The sequence below is a fragment of the Pseudonaja textilis genome, chromosome 1 (genome assembly GCF_049901715.1).
Source record: "Pseudonaja textilis isolate UNSWEBS1 chromosome 1, rPseTex1.2, whole genome shotgun sequence".
Lineage (NCBI taxonomy): Eukaryota > Metazoa > Chordata > Lepidosauria > Squamata > Elapidae > Pseudonaja > Pseudonaja textilis.
The window spans coordinates 221,806,306-221,829,343 of record NC_141990.1 but is presented as its reverse complement, the minus strand read 5'-3'; the positions used below and the strand labels follow the sequence as shown (position 1 = coordinate 221,829,343).

The 23,038-nt window shown below is 37.7% G+C and overlaps 1 protein-coding gene across 1 annotated transcript; it reads right to left on the bottom strand.

Moving 5' to 3' along the window:
• Window positions 1–1,296: 1,296 nt before the first annotated feature.
• On the bottom strand, window positions 1,297–22,919 carry LOC113441083 (uncharacterized). Its single transcript, XM_087920632.1, has 9 exons — window positions 22,846–22,919; window positions 22,251–22,360; window positions 21,775–21,822; window positions 20,449–20,532; window positions 18,577–18,648; window positions 15,480–15,573; window positions 5,158–5,228; window positions 2,674–2,882; window positions 1,297–2,640 (listed from the first exon to the last, which is right to left on the bottom strand). The coding sequence occupies exons 1-9, from the start codon at window positions 22,917–22,919 to the stop codon at window positions 1,444–1,446; spliced, it is 1,959 nt and encodes a 652-aa protein (XP_087776758.1). The 3' UTR covers window positions 1,297–1,443.
• Window positions 22,920–23,038: the final 119 nt, after the last annotated feature.

Below are 23,038 nucleotides of genomic sequence, written 5' to 3'. Positions count from 1 at the left end.
AAGCAAGATGCTGACTCCGTAAACTGCTTAGAGAGAGCTGTAAAAGTGTGTGAAGTGGTATACATGTGTAAGTGCTATTGCTCTTTCAATAAACTATTGAAGCATTTGTTTACAATGAAATTTTTATGAGGGGAGGGATTGCTATCAGCTGATTTCTTCTAGAGATAAGTTACATGGATTTTCTTGATCTTTGATTTAAATGTGGAAAACTTTTGAGACATGTCTCCTCTACTGTCAAATGACTATTTAATATTAAATAATGCATCCTTTCCCCTTTAATCTGCATCAAGCCCTAAGCAGGCAACTAATTATGGCTCAGAAAATAACAGATTGAAAATAAAATTCAGACAAACCTATTCAAACACACTCTCCCACTGCCCATCGTGGTGGTTTTTTATGAAGATAATAAAGTCAGATAACTGGCCTGAAGCCTTGATTACAAAAAAATATATATATTTTCGGTGGCTCCTAAGCGCAAATTCAGAAAATTACAGCATTCCTGAAAGAATAGAGAATCTCCTATCAATATGCTGGTGGCAAGGAAGAACAGGATGCAATTTGCAAACTACATTTCTCTGAAACTGAATGCTGAGTATCTTGACTTTCATATAAAAAATAATTTGGTAACATTAAAGTACTCTTATGTCCCATTAATCTTGGTGAAGAAGTTAAGATGTTTTTGATTTTCTCCTATTAAGAACTGTGAGACTTAAAAGTTTCTATGTCATGGAAATTTACTCACCTTGAAGTAAATTCTTTTGAATTTATGTATTTTTTCTATTGCATAAACATGCATGTGCTCAAGCTACACAACACTTAACTTGGGAACACAGTTCAACTTGTAACCCTTGTGGTTCCCCCCAAAAGTCTTTGTTGCTTTTATTGCTGCTTTTTACCCCAATCTTAAAATGCAGATTACCAATGGATGTCAGTGGTTATCATTCTACTGTAGTAATCTTTACAACTTGGGATTCTAGGAATTCTGGTCCAAATAAAGGTGGAGAAATGCTTGCTCATAGTACCAATAATTTCTTATGATCCTCTGATTCAATATCAGTTTCTGAACTAAGCAGTATTCAAACAGAAATGATCCACAAGACACACACACACGCGCACACACACACACACGCACACATACTGCTGATGTGTGGAAATGCTTGTAATCAGTTTGGAAATGCTTCTCAAACAGCATCTGCTCACAGAATCTGAAATGCAATATTGACTACAAATACAGATACATACAGATATACAGATCATACAACTTTTTTTTTTACTACTCTAAGTAACTTGGTCAAAACTTCCAGGGTTGCTGGCTTACCTTATTTCTATTGAGCCTAGTCATTTATGAAATTACAGTAAATGCGGTCCGGAAGGAAGACTTCTACTTCCACCCTTTATTAAGCATCTATCCAGATCTCCTAGGTTTATAACAGACTCCTGAGTTTAGGAGTTATAGGAAGAACTGGAATGGCGAGTCAAGGGAGAGAAGTTGCCCCTGCCCAGAATCCTATTTACAGAGCCCGGGACCCTGCCTGAAATATCTGGGAGACGAGGTGTCATTCCCCCTCGCGTCCAATAGCCCCTTCTTGAGAGAAGTGGTGGGATTCCTTGGCCCATGCCTGGGCTCCTCTGCCTTCTCAGCTTTCTGGGCTTGTCTAAAAACAGGTTGTTCCCATGCAGAAGACAACTTCCACTACCATGCAGCCCCCTCTGGGGCGAGCTGTTTATGTCTGGAAGTTGGCTGATCCATTTGGCTCCCTCTGGGGATTGGTCTTTTGGAAGATGGTTCCCTCTACACAAGAGCTTCCTTGTTCCGTCCAAAAATTTCCTCACGCCACTGAGGAGCCCATCTGTATTATCCGATGACAGTTTGCTTATTCCATTTGGTGGGTGGTCCTGCGGGTTGTTGCCTTGCTCATCAGAAGATGAAACTGTTGGAGAATTTGGAGGAGTGGTTCTAACTGAATTGGGTGAACCTTCACTGTGGCCCAGAGGGGACTTGCTTTCAACTACTGGGCAACACCTGTCCGATAATCCCTTCAGTGTTTGGGGATTATCATTACTTCTAAAAGAAGGGTCTGGCTTCTCGTCTGAACCAGTGTTCCCCAGAGGGGATTTGCAATTCTTCTGCAGTTGGTTCCAGTTAGCGGGGATCTCATATTCAGTTGAGGCATCTTTGGTGTCTGACTCATTCTGCTCTGTGGGCCAGTCATACGTAGGAGAGCAATCACCTTCATAGGGTGACTCATATTCTGGGGAAGTTTTGCCCTCATCTTGTGTTTCGTATATTGGAGGAGTCTCATATCCATAGTGCCATTCATATGGAGAATGGCCATCATAAGTATATCGAGACTTGTGACCCAAGGAAGTTTCATATATATATTGTGACTCAGGTGGAGGAGAGACTTCATATTCATAGTGTGACTCATCAGCAGGGGACCATTCGTAGCCATATTGTGAATCATAGAGTTCATACGGTTTTGTGGGCTCATATATCGGAGAGGCGATATATGTATAATGTGTCCCATATTTCTTTACATAGTACTGGGGAGATGTACTTGAAGAACTCATGCCATAAACAGTGCAGGGACTAGATTCATACTGAGAGTCATATAGAGAAGAGGAAGGATATTCATAAGGCTCCTCTTCTTCTTCCTCCTCCTCCTCCTCCACCTCCTCCTCCTTCCCAGCTTCATATCCCCTGCAGGGGCTGTTCCATCTCTCATAGGACTCATATTCATCTAGGGACTCATCTTCTTCATCAGCAGTCTCAGACTTAGCCTCCAACCCAGATTCACAATCCTCCTTGTATTCCGGGACAGACTCAGCCTCTGCCTGTATTCCTTTGTCCACTGCTTTTACCTTGTTGCTTTCTTCTTCATCTGTGACCATAGAAACACAAGTCATTGGGTTAAAAACAAAACAAAACCGAAAGCAGCTAATTTGTGCACTTCCAATGGTCTCACTGATAGAAAGAGGCGGGGAACAAATTTTCCTCCTTCATGTAAATCAGGGGTTCCCAATCCCTGGTTCGTGGACCAGTACCGGTCCACGGTCAATTGGGAACTGGACTGCGCAAAGTGGTTGGTAGCCATGAAAAGCTTTGGGCATGCATGGGATCTAGGCTGCGCATATGAAACCATCCCCAAACCCAACCCTGCAGCCAGTCTGTGGAGTCAGAAAGGTTGGGGACCACTGCTGTAAAATCCATTAACTTCCCTTCCATGATGGAAGAAAAGCATGCATCACTCATTCCTTCCTTTATCAAGAACACGTTTTATTCTTGGGGACCAGTTGTTGAATACTGACACAAAATTGCTGGGAGATGGCATGCGCCAGTTTAGGATGAAGTGACATTAATATGTGATGATATATCTCTACCCTGGATCCACTGGGAAATGTGGTGGAAGTCATGACTGAGTATCCGGAAGCCATAAGAATATGGAATCAGGCTCAATCCAAACAAGACACATGACGGTGGATTCAGAAGCAACTGACTCCATGACTGTACAATCAGTAGCTCTTAATGAGATTGTGCTTCTCCAAAGAGCAGGCAAGCAATTTGATAGTCTCTTGGACTCACGACTCCTGCATAGAGAGCAGTCAGCCAGGTCTTTTGCACAGTTGTGGTTATTGTGCCAGCTGCATTCTTAACTGGATAGACTGAAAGCAGATTGTTCGTCATTTCTCAATGATTATATTTTGATCTACATGAGACTGGCATGTGTGCATATTGGTCATTGGTAGTCCTGCCATGTTTTACCCCTGCTTTACCAGTGATGCTGATCGACACTAGGTTTCTGAATGCAATTTAAGGTGACGGTTTGTATTTGGCTAGGGCCTGGGTAACCATGTTTTACTAATAGTTTCTGCCTGTCTTATTTAAACTAGCTGATCATACGTTTAACCACAGTTTCATTTAGTGACTGCTTTGCTTAGCAACCAAGTTGTCGGTCCCAACTGTGGTCAATAAATGAGGATTACCTGTACTTGCTCAACCAGGGAGCCACAAACCGTTCATGAGCAAAGTTTCCCTCCAGCTCAAGAATGTTCCCTCATCATAGCTTTGCTTTCCCCTTTTGATACGTCTCAGTTATTACAAAAAACCAGCCTACAATGACTCAATTTAAAATACAGAATAAACACAATTCCTTCTGAAGTTTTCCCTAGGTTTCTTGTTTGATACCAAACAAGGGATGCCTATATTTTCTGTTAATTCAGGTAAATTATCTTTTGAATTTTTTAACAATGGACTTTTCAGTGGCAATAGATAAATTAATTTTAACTCTTTCAGGGAATGCTTATGGAATATCTAATCCACCTGTATTGACTACAGAAACAAGATTTGATATATATAGAGTATAAAAGCACAGGTAGTCCTCAATTTATGGCCACAATTGAGCTCCAAATTCCTGTTTCATTTTATGACCTTTCTTTCCATAGCTGTTAAACGAATCACAACGGTTTTTAAATTGGTAACACAGCTATCAAATTAATCTGGCCTCCCCCATTGACTTTGCTTGTCAGAAAGTCACAAAAGGTAATTACATGACCCGGGGACACTCTGTCATAAACATGAGTCAGTTGCCAAGCATCTTAATTTTGATCATACGACCAGGGGGATGCTGCAACAGTCGTAAGTGTGAAAAACAGTAATAAGTCACTTTTTTCAGTGCCATTGTAATTTTAAGCGCTGACTAAACAAACTGATATAAGTCGAGATCTACTTATACAATCAATGCAGTGGTGGGATTCAAAAATTTTTACTACTGTGGGCGTGGCTTGGTGGGCATGGTGTGGCTTGGTGGGTATGGCAGTGGAAGGTTACTGCAAAATCCCTTTCCCACCCCGCTAACCTGCTTTCCAGCTCTGTTCTCCTGTTCAGGGCAACAAAAGAAGACCCAGCCAATCAGCTGGGATTCAGGAGGCAGAGAATAGATGGGGGTGGGGCCAGTCAGAGGGGCATTTGCCGGTTCTGTGAATTACTCAAAATTTCCGCTGCTGGTTCTCCAGAACTGATCAGAACCCGCTGAATACCACCTCTGAATCAGTGTCTGAGAAGTTGCAAAGGCTCAACTCTCATACTTTTCCATATTTCTTCTGCAACTTCCAATAAAATTGTGTATATCGTTCTCTTCCCACATCACAACTCCTTACCAGGAACTTCAACAGATTTTAGTTCTCTCTCTTCTTTTCCTTCTACTCGTTCAGAATCTTTCTCGGGGGGGCTGGAAAATCAACAGTTGTATTAACCAATAGATGACAAGTAGACATGATTTATTTATTTATTTGTTCATTAAATTTATATGCTGCCCATCTCACTACCCAAATGAGTCTTTTGATGGAAATTCTTTTCTTACTTCCTGTAGGTATGGCTTGTTTTTAAAATCAATCAGATCTTTTACTCTAGAAGAGTTGTGATTGCATTTTATGGTGGGGTGTTTTTTTGCAGTGGTCATTAAGCAAAGTCTATAGTTGCTAAAAAAAAACAACAACCATTGTCTGCAATGGCCATTCTTTGCCAGAAACTGGAAACAAATGCAAAATTATTGTAAATCACAGCCTGAACTCCTGTGACCACATGACATTGCAAACAGTTGTAAAAGTGGGGCACTTTCTTGAGTGCCCAAAATATGATCACATGACACAGGGGGGTGTTGCTTACCATTTGAAATTTTAATCTGGGTCATAAGTACTTTTTAGGGGAGAGTCCATTATAACTTTGAACAGCCTTAGCAACTGGTAGTACATCAAGGATTACCCAGGTAGTGAGAAACCGATATCTGCAAACTGGGTGTATCTACTCAAATGAAGAGAAGGATATTAAGGTCTTGGGATTTAAGAGCCAACCAGCAGTGAAGCTGATGCAATATAGGATGATGCAATAAGAATGTGTTGGGTATAACAATGATACACCAACTAAGTTTGGGTGAATAAATATATAAACCAAGGTTTGGGTGTTTGTAACTTGTAGCTTTAAGCACCAAACTGCTTGTAATTAACTAATTAGGGGTGCGGTTACAAACGGCAATAAAAGACAGTAAGAGAAACGTAATCTCTCTCTGCTTGATTTCTGCTTGCTACTGTTTGTTTGCTACTGTTTTGCTACAACTGTTTGAATACCTGAACGAAAGGACTACTTCATTGATGTGCTGATATCCTGTGAATACTCAGCGTTGTCTTCAAAAGGAAAGGTATCAAAGGAGAAGATATCTTTACAAGCAGATAAGGATATAGAACTGACTAGTACATGGACTAAGTTACTGAATGGATATATTTGTGAATGACATATGGACTGATTGACAATGTTTAAACTCGAATTGGATTAAACAACTATTTAAACTACAAACAGTGTTTGTCATCAGTGTGTGTAAACCCTAGGGCCCTTCTTCTCTCATTTGGCTGCCTGGCTTGACTGCTGCTGCACATTCTGTTTTTGGGGGGTTCGTCCCCAAACACTAACATTGGTTATGGGCCCAGTGAGCACAGTCTAACTAACCATGATATAGCAGTGAGAGTTGGTGTGAGTTGCACATTACTGTAAAAACAAACTGTTTTTCATTGATTTTTAAATAGTTGTTTACCTGAAGAGCAATGGCACAAGTAAATTTGCCTAATCTGTCCATGATATCCAGACTAGATGGAACAAACTATGTTTCATGGTCAATGAAATGTAGTTTACTTCTACGAAGAGAAGGTTTGTGGGACATAATAACAAACCCACCAGATGTGACTAACTTAGATCCTGATGTTGAGGAGGATGACAAAAAGATACAAGACTATAAGCGAAAGAATGAGCAGGCTTTATGCATCATAGGACTGTCTCTCTCTGACCAGCAACTTATCCATATCCGTGGAGAGGAAAACGCTGTGAACTGCTGGGAGAACCTCAGGAAGATATATGTTCGGGACAGTGTAGGAGCTCATATATATCTTACACGCAAACTATTTCGAACACATCTTCAGAAGAATGGAGACATGTTAACTCATTTAAATTGTATGAAGAGCATTTTTCAGGAATTACAAGAAAAAGAGCTTATATTTAATGAGTTGCAACAAGTATACATCATACTGTCTTCATTAGATCAAAGTTATGATGATTATGTGACTGCTTTAGAAGTATTGCCAAAAGATAGTTTATCATTAACCGAGATTACCGGCAGGCTATTAGAAGAAGCCAGAAGAAGGTGTGAATGTGACCAGCTGAGAGAAGATAAACCTAATAAAGAAGAGAAATTATCTTCAAAGCTTGAAAGAAACCAACTAAATAAATTAAAGCACCCGGAAGAAGAGAATTTATCTTGACGGCATACACAATTAAAAGTGTTTTAATTGTGGAGGCAGAGACATTTGGCAAGATTCTGCAGAAAAGAAAAAAACCAGAATGTAAAAAAGTCAAAGAAATCTTTTGAACTAGCCATGTTTAGTAACTGTGATGTGAAGAATGATTTATGGGTGGTGGACAGTGGTGCATCCCACTGCATCACGAGAGATAAGAAAAATTTATAAAAATGTCTACAAGCTCTCAACATATATCACTTGCTAATGGCTGGAACCTCAAGGCCAAGGAGAAGGTATTGCATACTGTCCATGCTTAAACCAGGATATAAAAATGTTGTATGTACCACAGTTAAAGGTGAACTTGCTTTCTGTAAGGGTATTAGACAAACTAGGTTATGTAATTACATTTAAGGATAATAATTGCATAATTGAAAAAGATAACAAAAGGGTAACTGCAGCTTTAAATGGAACATTGTATGTATTACATGATAGTAAGAAAGGGAGGCACAGACTGTATTTAACAATATAAAGCCTCATAATGAATGTATCCATTTATTGCATAGGCGTTTGGGGCATGTAAATTTTAAAATGCTAAAACGTACAGTAGAGTTATCTGATGGAATAAGGTTAAAACCTTGTGATAAATATTTGCGTTGTAATGTCTGCTGTGAAGATAAGAGTAAAATATTGCCTGCAAATAGGCTAAATGGTTTCAAAACTAAAGAACCTTTAGAAGTAGTATTTGCAGACATTATAGGTCCAAAGAAACCCAGTATGGGGGTGCTCGATATATACTGAGCATTATGGACCATTATTCTAGATATGGGTTTTGCTATCTAATGAAAAGCAAAACTGAAACATATCAACATTTCTTCAACTGGTTAAAATTTGCAGAAAGAAAAACTAAAGCGGCAACTGATAACCCTGGTGACAGATAATGGTGGAATTTGTTAACAGCAAATTCAGAATAGATTAAAGGTAGCTGGAATAGAGCACAAGAAATCTGCACCATACAGACCACAACACAACGCATTTATTGAGAGAAGAGGCCAAACACTACAGGCAATGGTTAGAACAATGTTAACTGATTCTGGATTACCTGATTCTTTGTGGGGGAGGCCACAATGTGTGCTGATAACATATTGAACAACGTTGTTAACACAACTACTGGTGAAATACCATTCACCATGTGGCATGGCAGGAAGCCTGATCTGAGTTACCTGCACACATTTGGTGCACCAGCATGGGTGCATATCCCTACACAACTCAGGCGTAAAGGGCAACACAGAGCTAAACAATTATTCTTCGTTGGTTACCAAGCAAACCATAGGGCATATAGATTTTGGGAGAAAGGCACATCTAAGGTGTTATGTAGTGCCAATGCCCAATTTCTAGAAGCACGTAGGATGGGATAAGTTAGAACAGGATAACAATAAAGAAGTAATTATTGAATCCTATAGAAATCCCATTAATTATCCCTGTAACTTTAAGAATAAAGTAAAGAGAGAAATACAGGCTGAGATAGAGCCCATAAAGGAAAGAAATAGTACCAATAGCTGAGCAAGCTGAGGAACAGGAACAGGTAGTAATTCAAAAAAAGTCCTCATACAAGCCCTGTAATTCCCAGAAGAACTACACGAATATCTAGACCGCCTGATAGATACCAGGCTAACACAGTGTGCCAGATTAATAAAGTTCCATATACTGTAGATGAAATAAAAATGTATCCTACTAAAGATAAGGAAAGTTGGTATGCAGCAATGAATAGGAATTGAAATCCTTAAAGGATATGAAAGTATATGAAAATGCGAGATTACCTGTTGATATAAAACCCATTGGCTGCAAATGGATTTTTAAGATAAAAACTGAAAAAGATGGTAATATAATCCATAAGGCACGATTAGTAGCCCAAGGTTTTAGAGCAAAATGCCAATGACTATGATGAGTGTATTTGCACCTAGCCTTAAAGCAAGCAACATTAAGGGCAGCTTTAGTGTGGGCAAAGCAAGAAATATATAGTCAACCATCTAGATGTAGAAACTGCTTACTTGCACGCTCCACTAAGACATACTGTATACATGAAAAAACCTATTGGATTTAAAGGTGAAAATAATAATGATTATTGGTTGTTAAAAAAGAGCCTCTATGGTCTTAAACAATCAGGCTATGAATGGAACCAGTATATTGTAAAGGAACTAAACAATATAGGTTTTAAAGCTGGTTTAATGATCCATGTCTATTTAAAAGGGAGACAAATGGGAAAATATCATTATTACTATTATTTACAGATGATATTGCTTTGATTACAGAAACTAATGATGAAGCCAATAAAATAATAGCATCATTAGCTAAGAAAATAAAAATCAAGCAATTAGGGAGATAAAGAAATATCTAGGTTTGAATATACTGAAAACACAGAAAGGTTTTAAGATATCTCAGGAGAATAAGATATCTAAATTGCTAATAGATTATAAGATGGAACTTTGTAAGACTGCAAAGACTCCAATGAGTCAGGATATTTGCAAAATGGATGCTCAAAGTCCAAAATTTGATAAAGTAATATATCAATCTTTGATTGGTAGCTTATCATACATTAGCAATTGGTCAAGGCCAGATATAGCTTATGGTATTAATCAACTGGCACGACATAATAATGATCCACTTCAATGTCATTGGAAAGCATTAAAAAGAATTTTAAGATATCTTAAAGGAACATTACACCATGCACTGTATCTAGAACCAAAAAGTGATCTAATACTGAGTGCTTATGCAGATGCTAGTTTTGCATCAGAAAGAGACACAAGAAAGTCGACTTCGGGGAACAGCCATAATGCTGGGTAAGACATTAATAGGTTGGAAGTCAATAAGACAACAGCATATAAGTTTGTCCACTATGGAAGCAGAATTCTCCTGTTTGTCGTTATTATGTACTGAATTAATAATGTATAAGCAGATGATGAATGACATGGGATTAACTGTAAATTATCCTATAATTGTACATGAAGATAATCAGGCAGCAATTCAAATGGCCACAAATATTGCAGTAAAAACTAGGAGCAAGCATACAGATTTAAGGTACTTAAACGTTAGACAATCTGTAAAAAGTAATATGATACAGCTGGAGTACTGTATGTGGGAGGACAATATAGCTGATAACTTTACTAAAGCCCAAGGTGCCATTAAGCACCAAGAGAGTTGTGTAAAGTATGGTTTTAGATTGTAAGGGTATTATATATTTATATCACCCAAAAGGGAGAATGTTGGGTATAACAATGATACACCAACTAAGTTTGGGTGAATAAATATATAAACCAAGGTTTAGGTGTTTGTAACTTGTAGCTTTAAGCACCAAACTGCTTGTAATTAACTAATTAGGGGTGCGGTTACAAACGGCAATAAAAGGCAGTAAGAGAAACGTAATCTCTCTCTGCTTGATTTCTGCTTGCTACTGTTTGTTTGCTACTGTTTTGCTACAACTGTTTGAATACCTGAACGAAAGGACTACTTCATTGATGTGCTGATATCCTGTGAATACTCAGCGTTGTCTTCAAAAGGAAAGGTATCAAAGGAGAAGATATCTTTACAAGCAGATAAGGATATAGAACTGACTAGTACATGGACTAAGTTACTGAATGGATATATTTGTGAATGACATATGGACTGATTGACAATGTTTAAACTCGAATTGGATTAAACAACTATTTAAACTACAAACAGTGTTTGTCATCAGTGTGTGTAAACCCTAGGGCCCTTCTTCTCTCATTTGGCTGCCTGGCTTGACTGCTGCTGCACATTGTGTTTTTGGGGGGTTCGTCCCCAAACACTAACAGAATGAATCAGAATAGCATGGGTATTTCCCTTTAAGACCGGGGATGAGTTCTATCCCTTTAAGAGGTGTTTATATAAAGGCAGCCATAAGAGGGCATGTCCTCTCTCCTTGTGTCTGGTATTCATTGCAGAAGTCTCTGTGTAGAATTAAGAAGAAGAAAGATTGCTTGTAGGGTATTTTGCCTACCACATATATTTCTGTATATAACTGTTGTATATAAACTGTTAGGAATATAAGTCACGTAACAGGTATTTGGGTTAGAAATATATAAACCAGGATAAACATTTTAGTACTATGTCTTTAAGAGATTGCAAAAACTGCAGTTGGGTGTGGTTTTTCAAACAGCCATAAGATGGAGCCAGAAACCTGGATTGTTTTAGTCTTAGTCTCAGAAGAGAATGTGTCTGAGTGTGTATATCTGTTTCCTTCTGTTGGAAAGTATTGCCGTTGCTCCATTTCTTCTAATTGACTGATATTACTGGATTCAATGTAAGTCTGATACTGAACTGTTTTTTGACACTGGACTTTGATATTTGGATTATCCCTGGATTGAAAAACTGACTGATTTTACCTGTGAATGACTTTGGACTGACTATTTTGGACTTCGCTTAAACTGTCTGGAAGTAAAAACCTACATTTACTGTACAGTGTATCTGTGTACTGTGTGTGTATTATTCAAACACTACTCTCAAATATGTCTTCCTGTATGCGCTCATTCTCCTAACGGGGAATTACCTCAACATAAACCACTGTTAAATGTCTACGTCTCTGTGTGCTGTGGTTTGCTCATGGGTTGTCTCATAATGGTAGTCACACTGCAAACACTCTGACAAAGGACCGTGGATAACATGTTATCAGTCTTTCAATATCTGAGATGCTGTCATAAAGAAGAGGAAACAACATTTTCTCCAAAGCACTTAAGGACAAGACAAGAAGTAATAGATGGAAAGTTATCAAAGAAAGATCCAACCTATAATTAAGAGAAATTTCCTGACCATGAGAACATTAATGAGTGGAATGGCTTGTCTTCAGAAATTGTAGTTGTTCCAGCATTGGATGTTTTTAAGAAGAGATTGGGTGGCTATTTGTTCAGAATGGTATAGGGTCTCCTGCTTGGGCAAGGAGCTTGACTAGAAGACCTCCAAGGTCCCTTACTACTCTGTTGTTCTATATTTCTGTACGAAGAAAACCACTTCTTGGGGAAATATGGTGAGCTGAAGATGGCTGTGGCAAAGACCAAGGAACTAGTAAGTAGATCAGTTCCTTAGAACCTCTCAGGATAAGAGAGCAAGAGACAACAGTGTCCTGTGGGTTTGAGTGCTGGGAGATTATGGGATTAGCCAACTTGCTTGCAACCATGGCAGAGGCTTTTAAAGCACACTATATTTCCAAATCTCACTTTTTAATCACTTTCAGAAATTGCCTGTTAACCATTTTAATGGTATTAGAGATCTTCAAAATGACAAGTCTGAAATGTCTTTGTCAGGTGAATTTATCTTCAACTCTCAATAAAAAAAGATTTTTGTAAGCTTAGGAAAGAATTTGAAATAAAGAGCATAAAGCTAAATAAGATTTTGATCAATAGAAGTTATTATCAGGATAAAAGGTCCAGGTAAATTCAGAATATTGTTTTTATTACTATCAGATTTTGGAACTAACAATAAAAAATAAACAGTTTCTAATGGAAAACAGACTTTATCCTGGCTATTATAAGTTCCAACAAACTTTAAGTGATTGTTTTAGAAATTGGACACTAGAGGGAACTAAAGGTTGCAAGCAGAGGGGGAAAATGTACAAGCCTGTTCTTGATGTTGATTAATATCGGGGCTACCAAAATGACACAAAATCTTATAACATCAAAATATTAAAAGACATCTTTGAAGAATGGACCCAGAAATTAGTAATTACAATATCAATACTGTTTGTAATTATGTCTGCCTTTATGGATAGACTGAGTCTAAAAGATGTTAATGAAGACAGGAAAACAAATTTTATCTGAGAAGAAAGTACCAATAGTAGAATGTCAGGTGGCAAGCCAATATTCCAATGATTTGGAAAAGATGCTTTATTGAATTCACAAAAGAAACTGGCTGAAGTTTTAAAAATTAAAAGGGAAATTCAAATGATAAACCAACAAAATGACTTGGAATATATTTTCTTGTTGGATCTACAAAAGAGGCTTGTTAAAGGCTTGAAGAACTCTGTATGATGAGATAAAGAAGAGAAATCAAATCCTATGACACTATTTGATTGAATTAAAGATTGTTAGGAGTAAAAGAAAGAAATATAAAGTGATTTATTTGATCAAGGTTAAAATAAGACTTTTCTGGCAACTTTATGTCCTTTTTTCTGACGCCAAGATTGAAATTTGATGTTTATGGATTTGCTTACAGATAAAAAATAGGATATGGTATCTGTTTAACCTTGTAGGGCAGAGGTCTCCAAACTTGGCAACTTTAAGACTTGTGGACTTCAACATAGCTGGCTGAGGAATTCTGAGAGTTGGAGTCCACAAGTCTTAAAGTTGCCAAGTTTGGGGACCCCTGTTGTAGGGGATGAAATATTATTAATTTGTATATACTTATGATTAAGTCACTTTTTATATATTTCTTTTTTCTTTATTATATCTTTTTCTTGTTTCCTCTTTCCTTTTTCCTTTGTCTTCTCTTTCTTTTAGTTTACTTTAGTTTTACTATTGTAATTAAAATCCTTAATAAAATGATATTAAAATGTACTGGACATTACAAGGTCATATTTGATTCTGTTTCATATGGGGTCTACTGAAAATTACTCTGTGCTATTTGATTCATTATTGCATTTGTATACAATCTGTTTCAAAGTAAACTTTAACTGAAAGAATTTTACAAAGAGCCCCAAAATGCCATTCCCCTGAATTCTAGGCATATTTGTTAAGAAATGTTCATTCACCTTGGCCTCTGGTCATTTTTTTTATTTCATTGAAATAAAGACTTGATAATATTTACACATTCATTGTCTAGATCAGAGGTGTCCAACCCTGAGCCAAAGGGCTCTATGCAGACCTGGACAACTAGTAATGTGGCCCCACAAAATAGTAAATCTTTAACATTATGTGATTTACAATATATACATTAACTATATTTATATTTTATATACATCCCAAGACAATTCCTCTTCACTCAATGCAGTCCAGGCAAGCCAAAATGTTGGATACTCATGCTCTAGAGTCTAGCCCATAATGAATAGTGGACAACCCTTTAAAACATAAATACATTGAACAATTTCATCTGTTTATTGAAGTATTTATCTTTTGTTTACTTCTATGCACAATATATCATGAAAATCATTTAAACTAGGAGAAATAAAAACTGGAATTGAAATTGCTGAGAGAAACATCAAAACTTCAGATACTAGTTTGATGAAAACATTCTAAAGAAGGTAATGAAAATATAAAATCTGTTTTCTGAACGATATTAAGAAAAATAGATTATGTCAACAGGTAACGTCTTTCAATACCAACAAAGAAGATGAAGTAGTAATGGGCTTAAAATTTCACAGAGATGGTATCCATGGAATTAAAAGATGACTGCTACTTAGAAGAAAATCTATAAATCTGGACAAAATATTAAAGTGCAGGGACACTACAAAGATACATATTTTCAAAACCATGCTTTTCTGGGTTTTAATATAATGACATGAAAGTTGAACCACCTAACAGAAAATATTGAGACTGTAGGACTATAGTGCTGGAGAAAATAGCTGAGAATACCTTGGATGTCGAAAGAACAAATCAGTCAGTACTAGATAAAGTAAAGCCAAATTACACACTAGGAGTATTAAAAACAAAGCTAACACCAAAATATTTTGGCCCTAATACAGCTAACAAAGATGAATACGTTTGAACAAGACTACAAAACAACTGGAGACAAAAAAGGATGCTGACAAAAGACAGGGTAGATAATCTCACAGATGACATTAACTTAAGTTTTATTTATGAAATATCAGAGATGCAGTTTCTGACAGATAATCCAGGATAAATTATGTCCATTGTGTCACAAAGAGTTAGAAAAAACTGGACAACTAGAACCTTGGACTTTAATTTTGTGCTGAATGTTGGGAAGAGGTTTTGTTTGGCTTTTTAAGCAGTTCACCATTAGTAGGGTAATGCAGAAATAATTTGTCTTTTGCACTTGAGCCTATGTATATTTTTAATCGTGGCTTAATTTGGAAATTCATTCAAGACATTGGAGTCCTGCCCAGTGTTCATCTTTGTTAGGATATTTGTTTAACTTACTAAGACAGTCTCTCTTTACCATCCCATTACCTCCCAGCACATGGCATCACAGCTGCCCTGCATTACGGTTTTGTACTGCTGAGATAAAATTCCTACCTTTTCCTGGTGATGATGTTTTTTAAACTGAAGACTTTAGGATCAAGAGTGAAGAAACATAAAGATCTTTTGGGACCAAACGTTATTGAAACACCTGCAAAGGAAGGTGACAAATGAATTGCTGGGAATGTAAACAGTAAGTAATACTGCTTTGACATTTCTCTACTTAACATTTCTTCCAGCGTCATTTCATTCAGTCATTCCTGAAGCATAAGGACTCCCCTTATGACTCTTATCAGCACAAGAAGAGTTTGGGTTCTAGAACAGGGGTCTCAAATAATCATATCAAGACAGGTTCATTAGTCTAGAGGCCAGAATACCTCACAAGCATTGGTTAAAAAAATATGTAGTGAGTAAAAAATGAGGAAAATAAAAAGTATATTTGTTTATATATCAAATTGGGAGACTGCCCGTCTCTCTCGTAGAATGACACTGGGTAGTGAACAACAAAAACATTAAAACCATATAAATATTATATTTTTGTAGGAGGCAGTTAAGATTTATAATGATTAGTTATTAGTCATTAATACTAAAGGTATTAATTTCAAAACAAAACAAAACCCTCCCTGTGAATCAGAGATATTTTACTTTGGTCACTTAGCAATTTTCAATCATCAAACACCATTAGTTTTTATTTTACTTCTGGATTGATATATAATATTTTAGCTTTTATCTAAGATTTAAATCTGCCTAAATTCTGCTGTTCTTTTTTCTTTCTTTCTCATCTTCTTGAGTAGAGACACAAATATATTCTTGTTTGGTCTCCCTTTTCTCTCTCCTTCACTGGCCAAGCCCATCCTTTTCCTCCTTTACTGTAGTTGCTTGCTCAAAATCTTTCCCATTCCTTCCTTGGTAAAAAGACCTTTATGCCAGACCCAGTCCTCATTGCTTATTGCCTCCTCCTTCTCTCCTATGAACATCTCAGAAGCATTTCCTGTTCTGGTTGGTCACTCATGTTCTGATAATCTCCCACTTGGACTATTACATTGTACTCTACATTGAGCTGCCCTTGAAAACTATCCAGAAGCTTAAACTGATACAAAATGAGGCCGAGTAAAAATTTTGGACACCCAAAGAATGGTGGATATAACACCTCTACGGCTTGAGATGCATTTGATACCAGTTTGCTTCCAGGTCCAATCCAAGGTGTTGGTTATGAAATTTAAAGCCCTGTCTAGCATTGGGCCAGTCTACCTATGGAACCATCTTCATCCCATTACATTAGCCTGTCCTTCCCTGTCAGGCAGGGAAGGTATATTCCAAACCCCATTAATTAAAGAATTTTAAGTGATGGAATTCAGGAAGAACATCTTCTCTGACATTGGCCCCATCCTGTAGCACCTTCTTCCCCCAGAGGTGAGGAAGGGTCCATTCACCTGACCTTCTGGAAAGGTTGAAAACATGGTTCTGCCTTCTTGCTTGGTGTTCACAGAGGGCAGGCAGTTATGGGGCTGATTAGCACCTTAAAGTACCTTTTAATAAATATTTAGTGTCAAATTTTAACCATATTTGCCTCTATTTGAATTTTTTTATATTCATTTTTAAAAAACGTTTTATTTGTACACTGCCCAGTGTCCCTCTGTGAGGGAGATGTGGTTACTAAATGTGATGATAGATAGATAGATAGATAGATAGATAGATAGATAGATAGATAGATAGATAGATAGATAGAAGATAGATAGACAGATAGACAGATAGATAGATACTGTAAGTAAGTAAGTAAATTGTCCTGAAATGTAAGAGTAGCCATTTTCGGAGAGCAGTATTGTAAAAGGACTCAGTCCAAGCAAGCTCTGCCATTGCCCGAAACCCACCAAGTCTGGTCACAGAAAGTTGTGTAAGGCAACTACACAACTGCACATCTACAAGGTACACTCAGCACTCTGGGCTTGCTAGGCAGCATCCACAGAAAATGACTTTGAGGGCTCTAGAACAGAGATCGCCAACCTTTTGGACATCAGGGACCACCAAACTCATAATTTTAAATCCCCTGGACCACTAATATGAATTTTGACTGTCGGTGGCTTGCTGACATTGGTGGGAAAGTCGGTCCCATATTCCAGAGCTGCAGTAGTCACAGGACTGGCCCTTTGGTCATCCCGGAGCAGCTGCTCCTCCACCCAGGTGCACTGGCCTGCCATGGACTGGAGAAGCTGTTCCAGGATGACCAAAGGGTTAATTCTGTGACTACTGCAGCTCTGGAATACGGGACTGACTTTCCCACCATCAGCAAGCTACCCCAGGGCAGATTTCCCTTCCCCACTGTTGGTCTTACCTTCCAGTTCCAGCTCATGTGGCTCTACTCAAGGTAAGGTTTGCACTCGGCCAAAGGGTGGGAGCCAGTGGGTGGACGGGCCATGTGGGTGGCGCAGCCTTGTGTTCCCATTCAGCCTGGATTAATTACTTTGGGGGAATGCTTTGGGCGGGGGGACATTTCTCTGCAGACCACCAAAATTTTCTCATGGATCACCAGTGGTCCCTGGCCCACTGGTTGGCAACCACTGCTCTAGAAGATGCCTTTGCTAATTAATGGAAAATGGATATTGCATGTTTCTAAAACACATCCCTGTAAGAAAGCATATACTTTTTTAAAATCAAAATGTGTGTGTGTGTAGCAAGTTTTCCACAGCAAAACAATCTACTTTACAAAGCACCACTTGTGCATGGTAAACACCAATCTGTAACTTCTGCAGCCTTGTAATTGTAAAGCACTTAAATCTTTCCACAGATAAACCTCTTTCAATCTGATTCCTGATGACCACAGTACTGCCTGGACATATCCAAATTGTTTTCAAGATCATTGAAAACAATTATTTACACTCTATTATCCTACTCATCAATACATTCATGGAAATAAAACAGGGTCATCCCTACAACAGGAAAGTGTTAGAGAAGGCTGGATTAATAAAATCCACCAGGGCAAGATGGATGTCTCATATTCTACTTAAGCTTTAATGAGTTTCATTGATGATGAATGTCCATAATATTTAAACCGAGTTTTTAAGATCTATAAATCACTGCAGACGGCTTAGCACACTATATAAATTGAAGTACTGTACTGTGGTTAATCCATGCAAGAGGTTTGGCCACATCCTACCTGAATCTTCTGAAATCGAGATGGAAAATAAAGGGCCTTTTAAGAACCATGGAACATCTTCTTCTTTGTTGGCTGAAAAAGCAGAGGAGGGTGGATAATCTACCTGAAAGGAACAGCAAGGTCTTCCCATTTTTTGTTCTGAATAATCTTAGGGTACTACATTTCTCTTACTCCAGATCTCCTTCCCCATGACTCTGAATAAAAAAACTATACAGATAGACCTCAGCTTATAATCCCAATTAATATCAGAATTTCACAATTGCTAAGTGAATCACTACAGTTGTTAACCATGTGCTCTTTAAGTGAATCCAGCTTTCCTCATGGACTTTGCTTGTCAGGGCCAGCTGGGAAGGTTGCAAATCGTGGTCACATAACTCTGGGATATTGCAACTGTTGTAAATGCATGCCAGTTGCAAAGCACCCAAATTGTTAAGACATGACTATGGAGATGCTACAATGGTCATATGTGCAAGGGCTGATCATGTCACTTTTTTCAGTGCTGAAAACAGTCGCTGAATGAACGGTTGTAAGTCAAAGATTACCTTGTATGCATGTCTGTGGAGATGCGCAGTCATCCAGGTCCTGGTTGTCCCAAAGGTGTTTTTTCCAGGAGGCAACGGGACTTCCTTCTTTTTTCTTTGAAGATGTTCCGCTTCTCATACAAGAAGCTTCTTTAGCTCTAACTGGATGTTGGGGAATGGAAGGATTTGTATTTCTTGCAGACAGCTGGTCATTAGAGAGTCCTTGAGGACGCTTGGAAGTTTATCTGTGTCCTCAGGGTCTTCAATAGGGAAGGGAAACAGGACAGGAAATATCCTGCAGCCAAGAAGTCTCCACAATCATTTTGCATTACTCAGCTGACCTCAGCGGTAACATGCAAATGACCAGCTGTCTGCAAGAATATACGTAAATCCTTCCATTCCCCACAATCCATTCAGAGCTGAAGAAGCTTCTTGGATGAGAAGCAAAATGTTTTTAAAGAAAAAAGAAAGTCCAGTTACTCCTGGAAAAGTATCTTTGGGACACCTTGTATGGATATTCTCTGATCTGAGACTTACAGCAGATAATTCTTGGATTGCAAAAATAGGAAATATTCATCAAAAAATTGTTTTTATTTCCAAAAGAACAATGATTTCATGGCAGTGTAATCAATGTTCTGTGGGATTTTCATTGATTTTTAAAGCCCAATCTTCTACACCTCCAAATCCACATTCAAAGAGGATACCTAGAAACTGCAAAATTTTGCTAGAGGAGCGGACTATCCTGATGACCGTTTTCCAAGTAGGCAAAATTCATACAATTCATTCTACATCCACCCTATTAAGGTACAGATACCTTTCCTGTGTGAATGTCATCTGGCTATAAAAATCTACTAGTGATAATCAAGGGAAATCTCCAAAAAAGAGAGTCAGAATGAAGAGAGGTTCCACACCATGGTTCTGTGAGGGTTTTAAGAAGGAAAGAACAGATGAGATAAGGTCTTTTCTCTTATGGAGGGGAGACAAAATAGAGAGAAAGTGTTAAGATAAAACAGAAGTTGCCAATCATTAAGATGCCACTACAAAGTACAAATGAGAGAAAGCTCAAAGTGAACAGAGAGTTAGATATCATCTCATGCAGAATTAATGATTTCACGTAAGAGAGAATTGGTGTGGTCCAGATATTTGGGATTATAATTCTCACTAACCTCAAATAACATAGTTAGTAGAAGACGGGGATTAGGAAAATCTTGGTTGACCAGGAAGGCAGTTACAGCGAAGAATTTGAAATATTTTTGTCAGATTGAAAACTGTTCTTTTAAGACAATAACTCTGAGTAACAAATTTTGAATCTTAAACCATGTAAGAGACTTCTAATAAGATGACAGTTTACCAGAATAGGAGTCTGAGGTCCCAAACATCTCTCGGAAAACATCCCAAGGGCTGCGGAAAGTGAATCTCAATTCTTCTTCAGGAACTGAAGGGAAAATAATATTATATGCAACTTATCACTAATATCCTGAATTCCTCTCAGTGTGGAATTTCTACAAGCAAAAATGGGATACAGTAATTCTCAGAGAATAGCTATATAATTAAGATACATGGATCTCATGTTAAAGTCCCATGAAAGTCCCACCTTTAGCAATGGAGAGCCATAAGAAAATCAATAAGAAAAATTATTTTCTTTTCCTAGACATACAATCCAATGGTGTTCCACTCTCCACTTGACCATAAAACTCATCAGCCTCCAGTTCTGCATCAACAACTGGAGCATATTAAGGTTTGTCCACAAAGTACAATTGCTACTATTTGGTCACTGACCAAATACACTGACCCAAGTACGATGTTTTCTATATCCTTCTCACTTACAAAAACAACTTTCTTTTTTATTTTTGCCTTCTCATTAATAAATAGCATAGTCTTCTGTGAGACTCCAACCCCATTCATTGACATCTAAGATATAAAAATGAAGTCAATCCATTTCTTCTGCTATGTTGAACTTGCCATGTTTATGCTTCTGATGTTCCATGTATCCAGTGTAATTCTGCCTTTACGCGGTTATATCAGCAATTAGACACCCTGAAGACTATTATAAACACCATTAATACTCTGAAAGTTCTTTAGCTCTTCCTCAATTGCATGTTTAAGTGTAATCTAACTCAAGGATCCCATAATCCAAGTACTGTACTATCAATTGCTTCATCTTATCTGTCCATATAGATTTCTTAGAAAAATATAGGAATGTTTTTCCATTGTCATCTTCTGTGCAGTATGAAATGATGCCTTTGCCAATATCACAAAAATGATCTTGTGCCTCTTAGCATCTTCCCAAATAACTGCGGCCAAATATAACTGCTTAGAGCCCTCTCATTTGTCTCCCATTGGTCATTCTTTTCTTTTAATTTCCTGGCAAGGGCAGGAATAGCAGAATAATTACATAATATTTGTAACTGGTAGCACTGGAGGTACTCTACATTGAAAGATTCATAAAATATGCATTGACAAATAAATATTACAATATTTACAATGTTGTAATTATTACAATTCAAACAGATGCTTATATTTATGTCCTCCGGGTATCACCTCAAACCCGCTTCATAGGAAGGAAAAGAGGCATGGATAATGTTTTGGGGCCTTTTTCTGGGTACAAGTTTGATTTAGGGAGACGAATAAGTTTTGGAAGGTACATGAGTTAGATAGTAGAAAATCTTTTCCTCACCTGTTGTGAGTCCATCCCCATAGCAGTCATAACGTTCCCTCTTGGTCTCTAAAAAGGAAAGTCATGTACTTGGTTACCTCCCACGTAAATTACTATTCTGTGTTGGTCCACAAAATTGCTGACTTAGGACTCATCCACACACCTGCATTGATGCGAGTTGCGCCTCTGATATATATTCAATGCTGATTTCAACGCAGTAATAGTTATATAATATAACTGAAACTCATGAACACTCTTATTATTTAGAAGGCTTAATGTATTGAAAATAAAAAGAGGGGAAATTCTATCAGTAATAACTGCAGTTTAGGATGTCAGTACTTTATTATAAAAAAAAGATTACATAAATTTTCACCTGAAGTTAAGTATAATATAAAAAAGAAGCACTGTCATGCACATTAAAATATTGATTATATAACCTGGGAGAGAGAGAGGGAGAGGGAGAGAAATTGGGCAAACAGAGCCAGGAAGTTTCTTACTATCTGACAGCACTTCATAAGCTTCTGTAACTTCTTTGAACTTCTGTTCAGCATATTTCTTCCTCTCTGGATTTTTATCTGGGTGCCACTGCAGGGCTTTTTTCCTGTACCTACAAAAGGCAAAATGAAGACAATATTAGAAATCCATAACTCAATAACCAATAGTAAACCAGCATCTCTAAAGAAGCTATTAGATTTAGGGAGAATACTCTTTCTCTGAAGGTAGGACAGACTCAAATTACTGGAGTCCATTTCCCAGATTGTTGGGAGCTATATGCTGGCTCAATAAACTGCTTAGAAAGGGCTGTTAAGCACTATATAAGTCTAAATGCTGATGCTCTGAAGCCTCAATTATAAAAACTCCAAATAAATACTTATTTAAATGGGTATCTATCTATTTAGGTAGATATAATCACTAATAATTTGACATCCTTTATTCATTAATTACCAGAATAAAAATCGTAAATGTCAGTGCATGTTTTTTTTTTAAAAAAAATGAGATTTGGGATCTTTTTTTTTTTTGTAACTTTGAAACTTGGTTTACATTCCAGAATAAAGCTCCTTAGAGAGAAGAATACTCAAAGAAAAGACTTACGCTTTTTTAATATCATTGTCAGAAGCATCCCGAGGAATATCTAAAAGCTTATAATAGTCTGGCATAGCAGCCATTGGTCTGTTCTGTGCAGAAACAGATAGTAGAGATGTGGAAGGAAACTTGCAGCCTCAAGGGGAACAGTGTTTCTGAGCTGCTTCTGGGGCTGATCATGGCCGCACGCTTGGCTGTACAG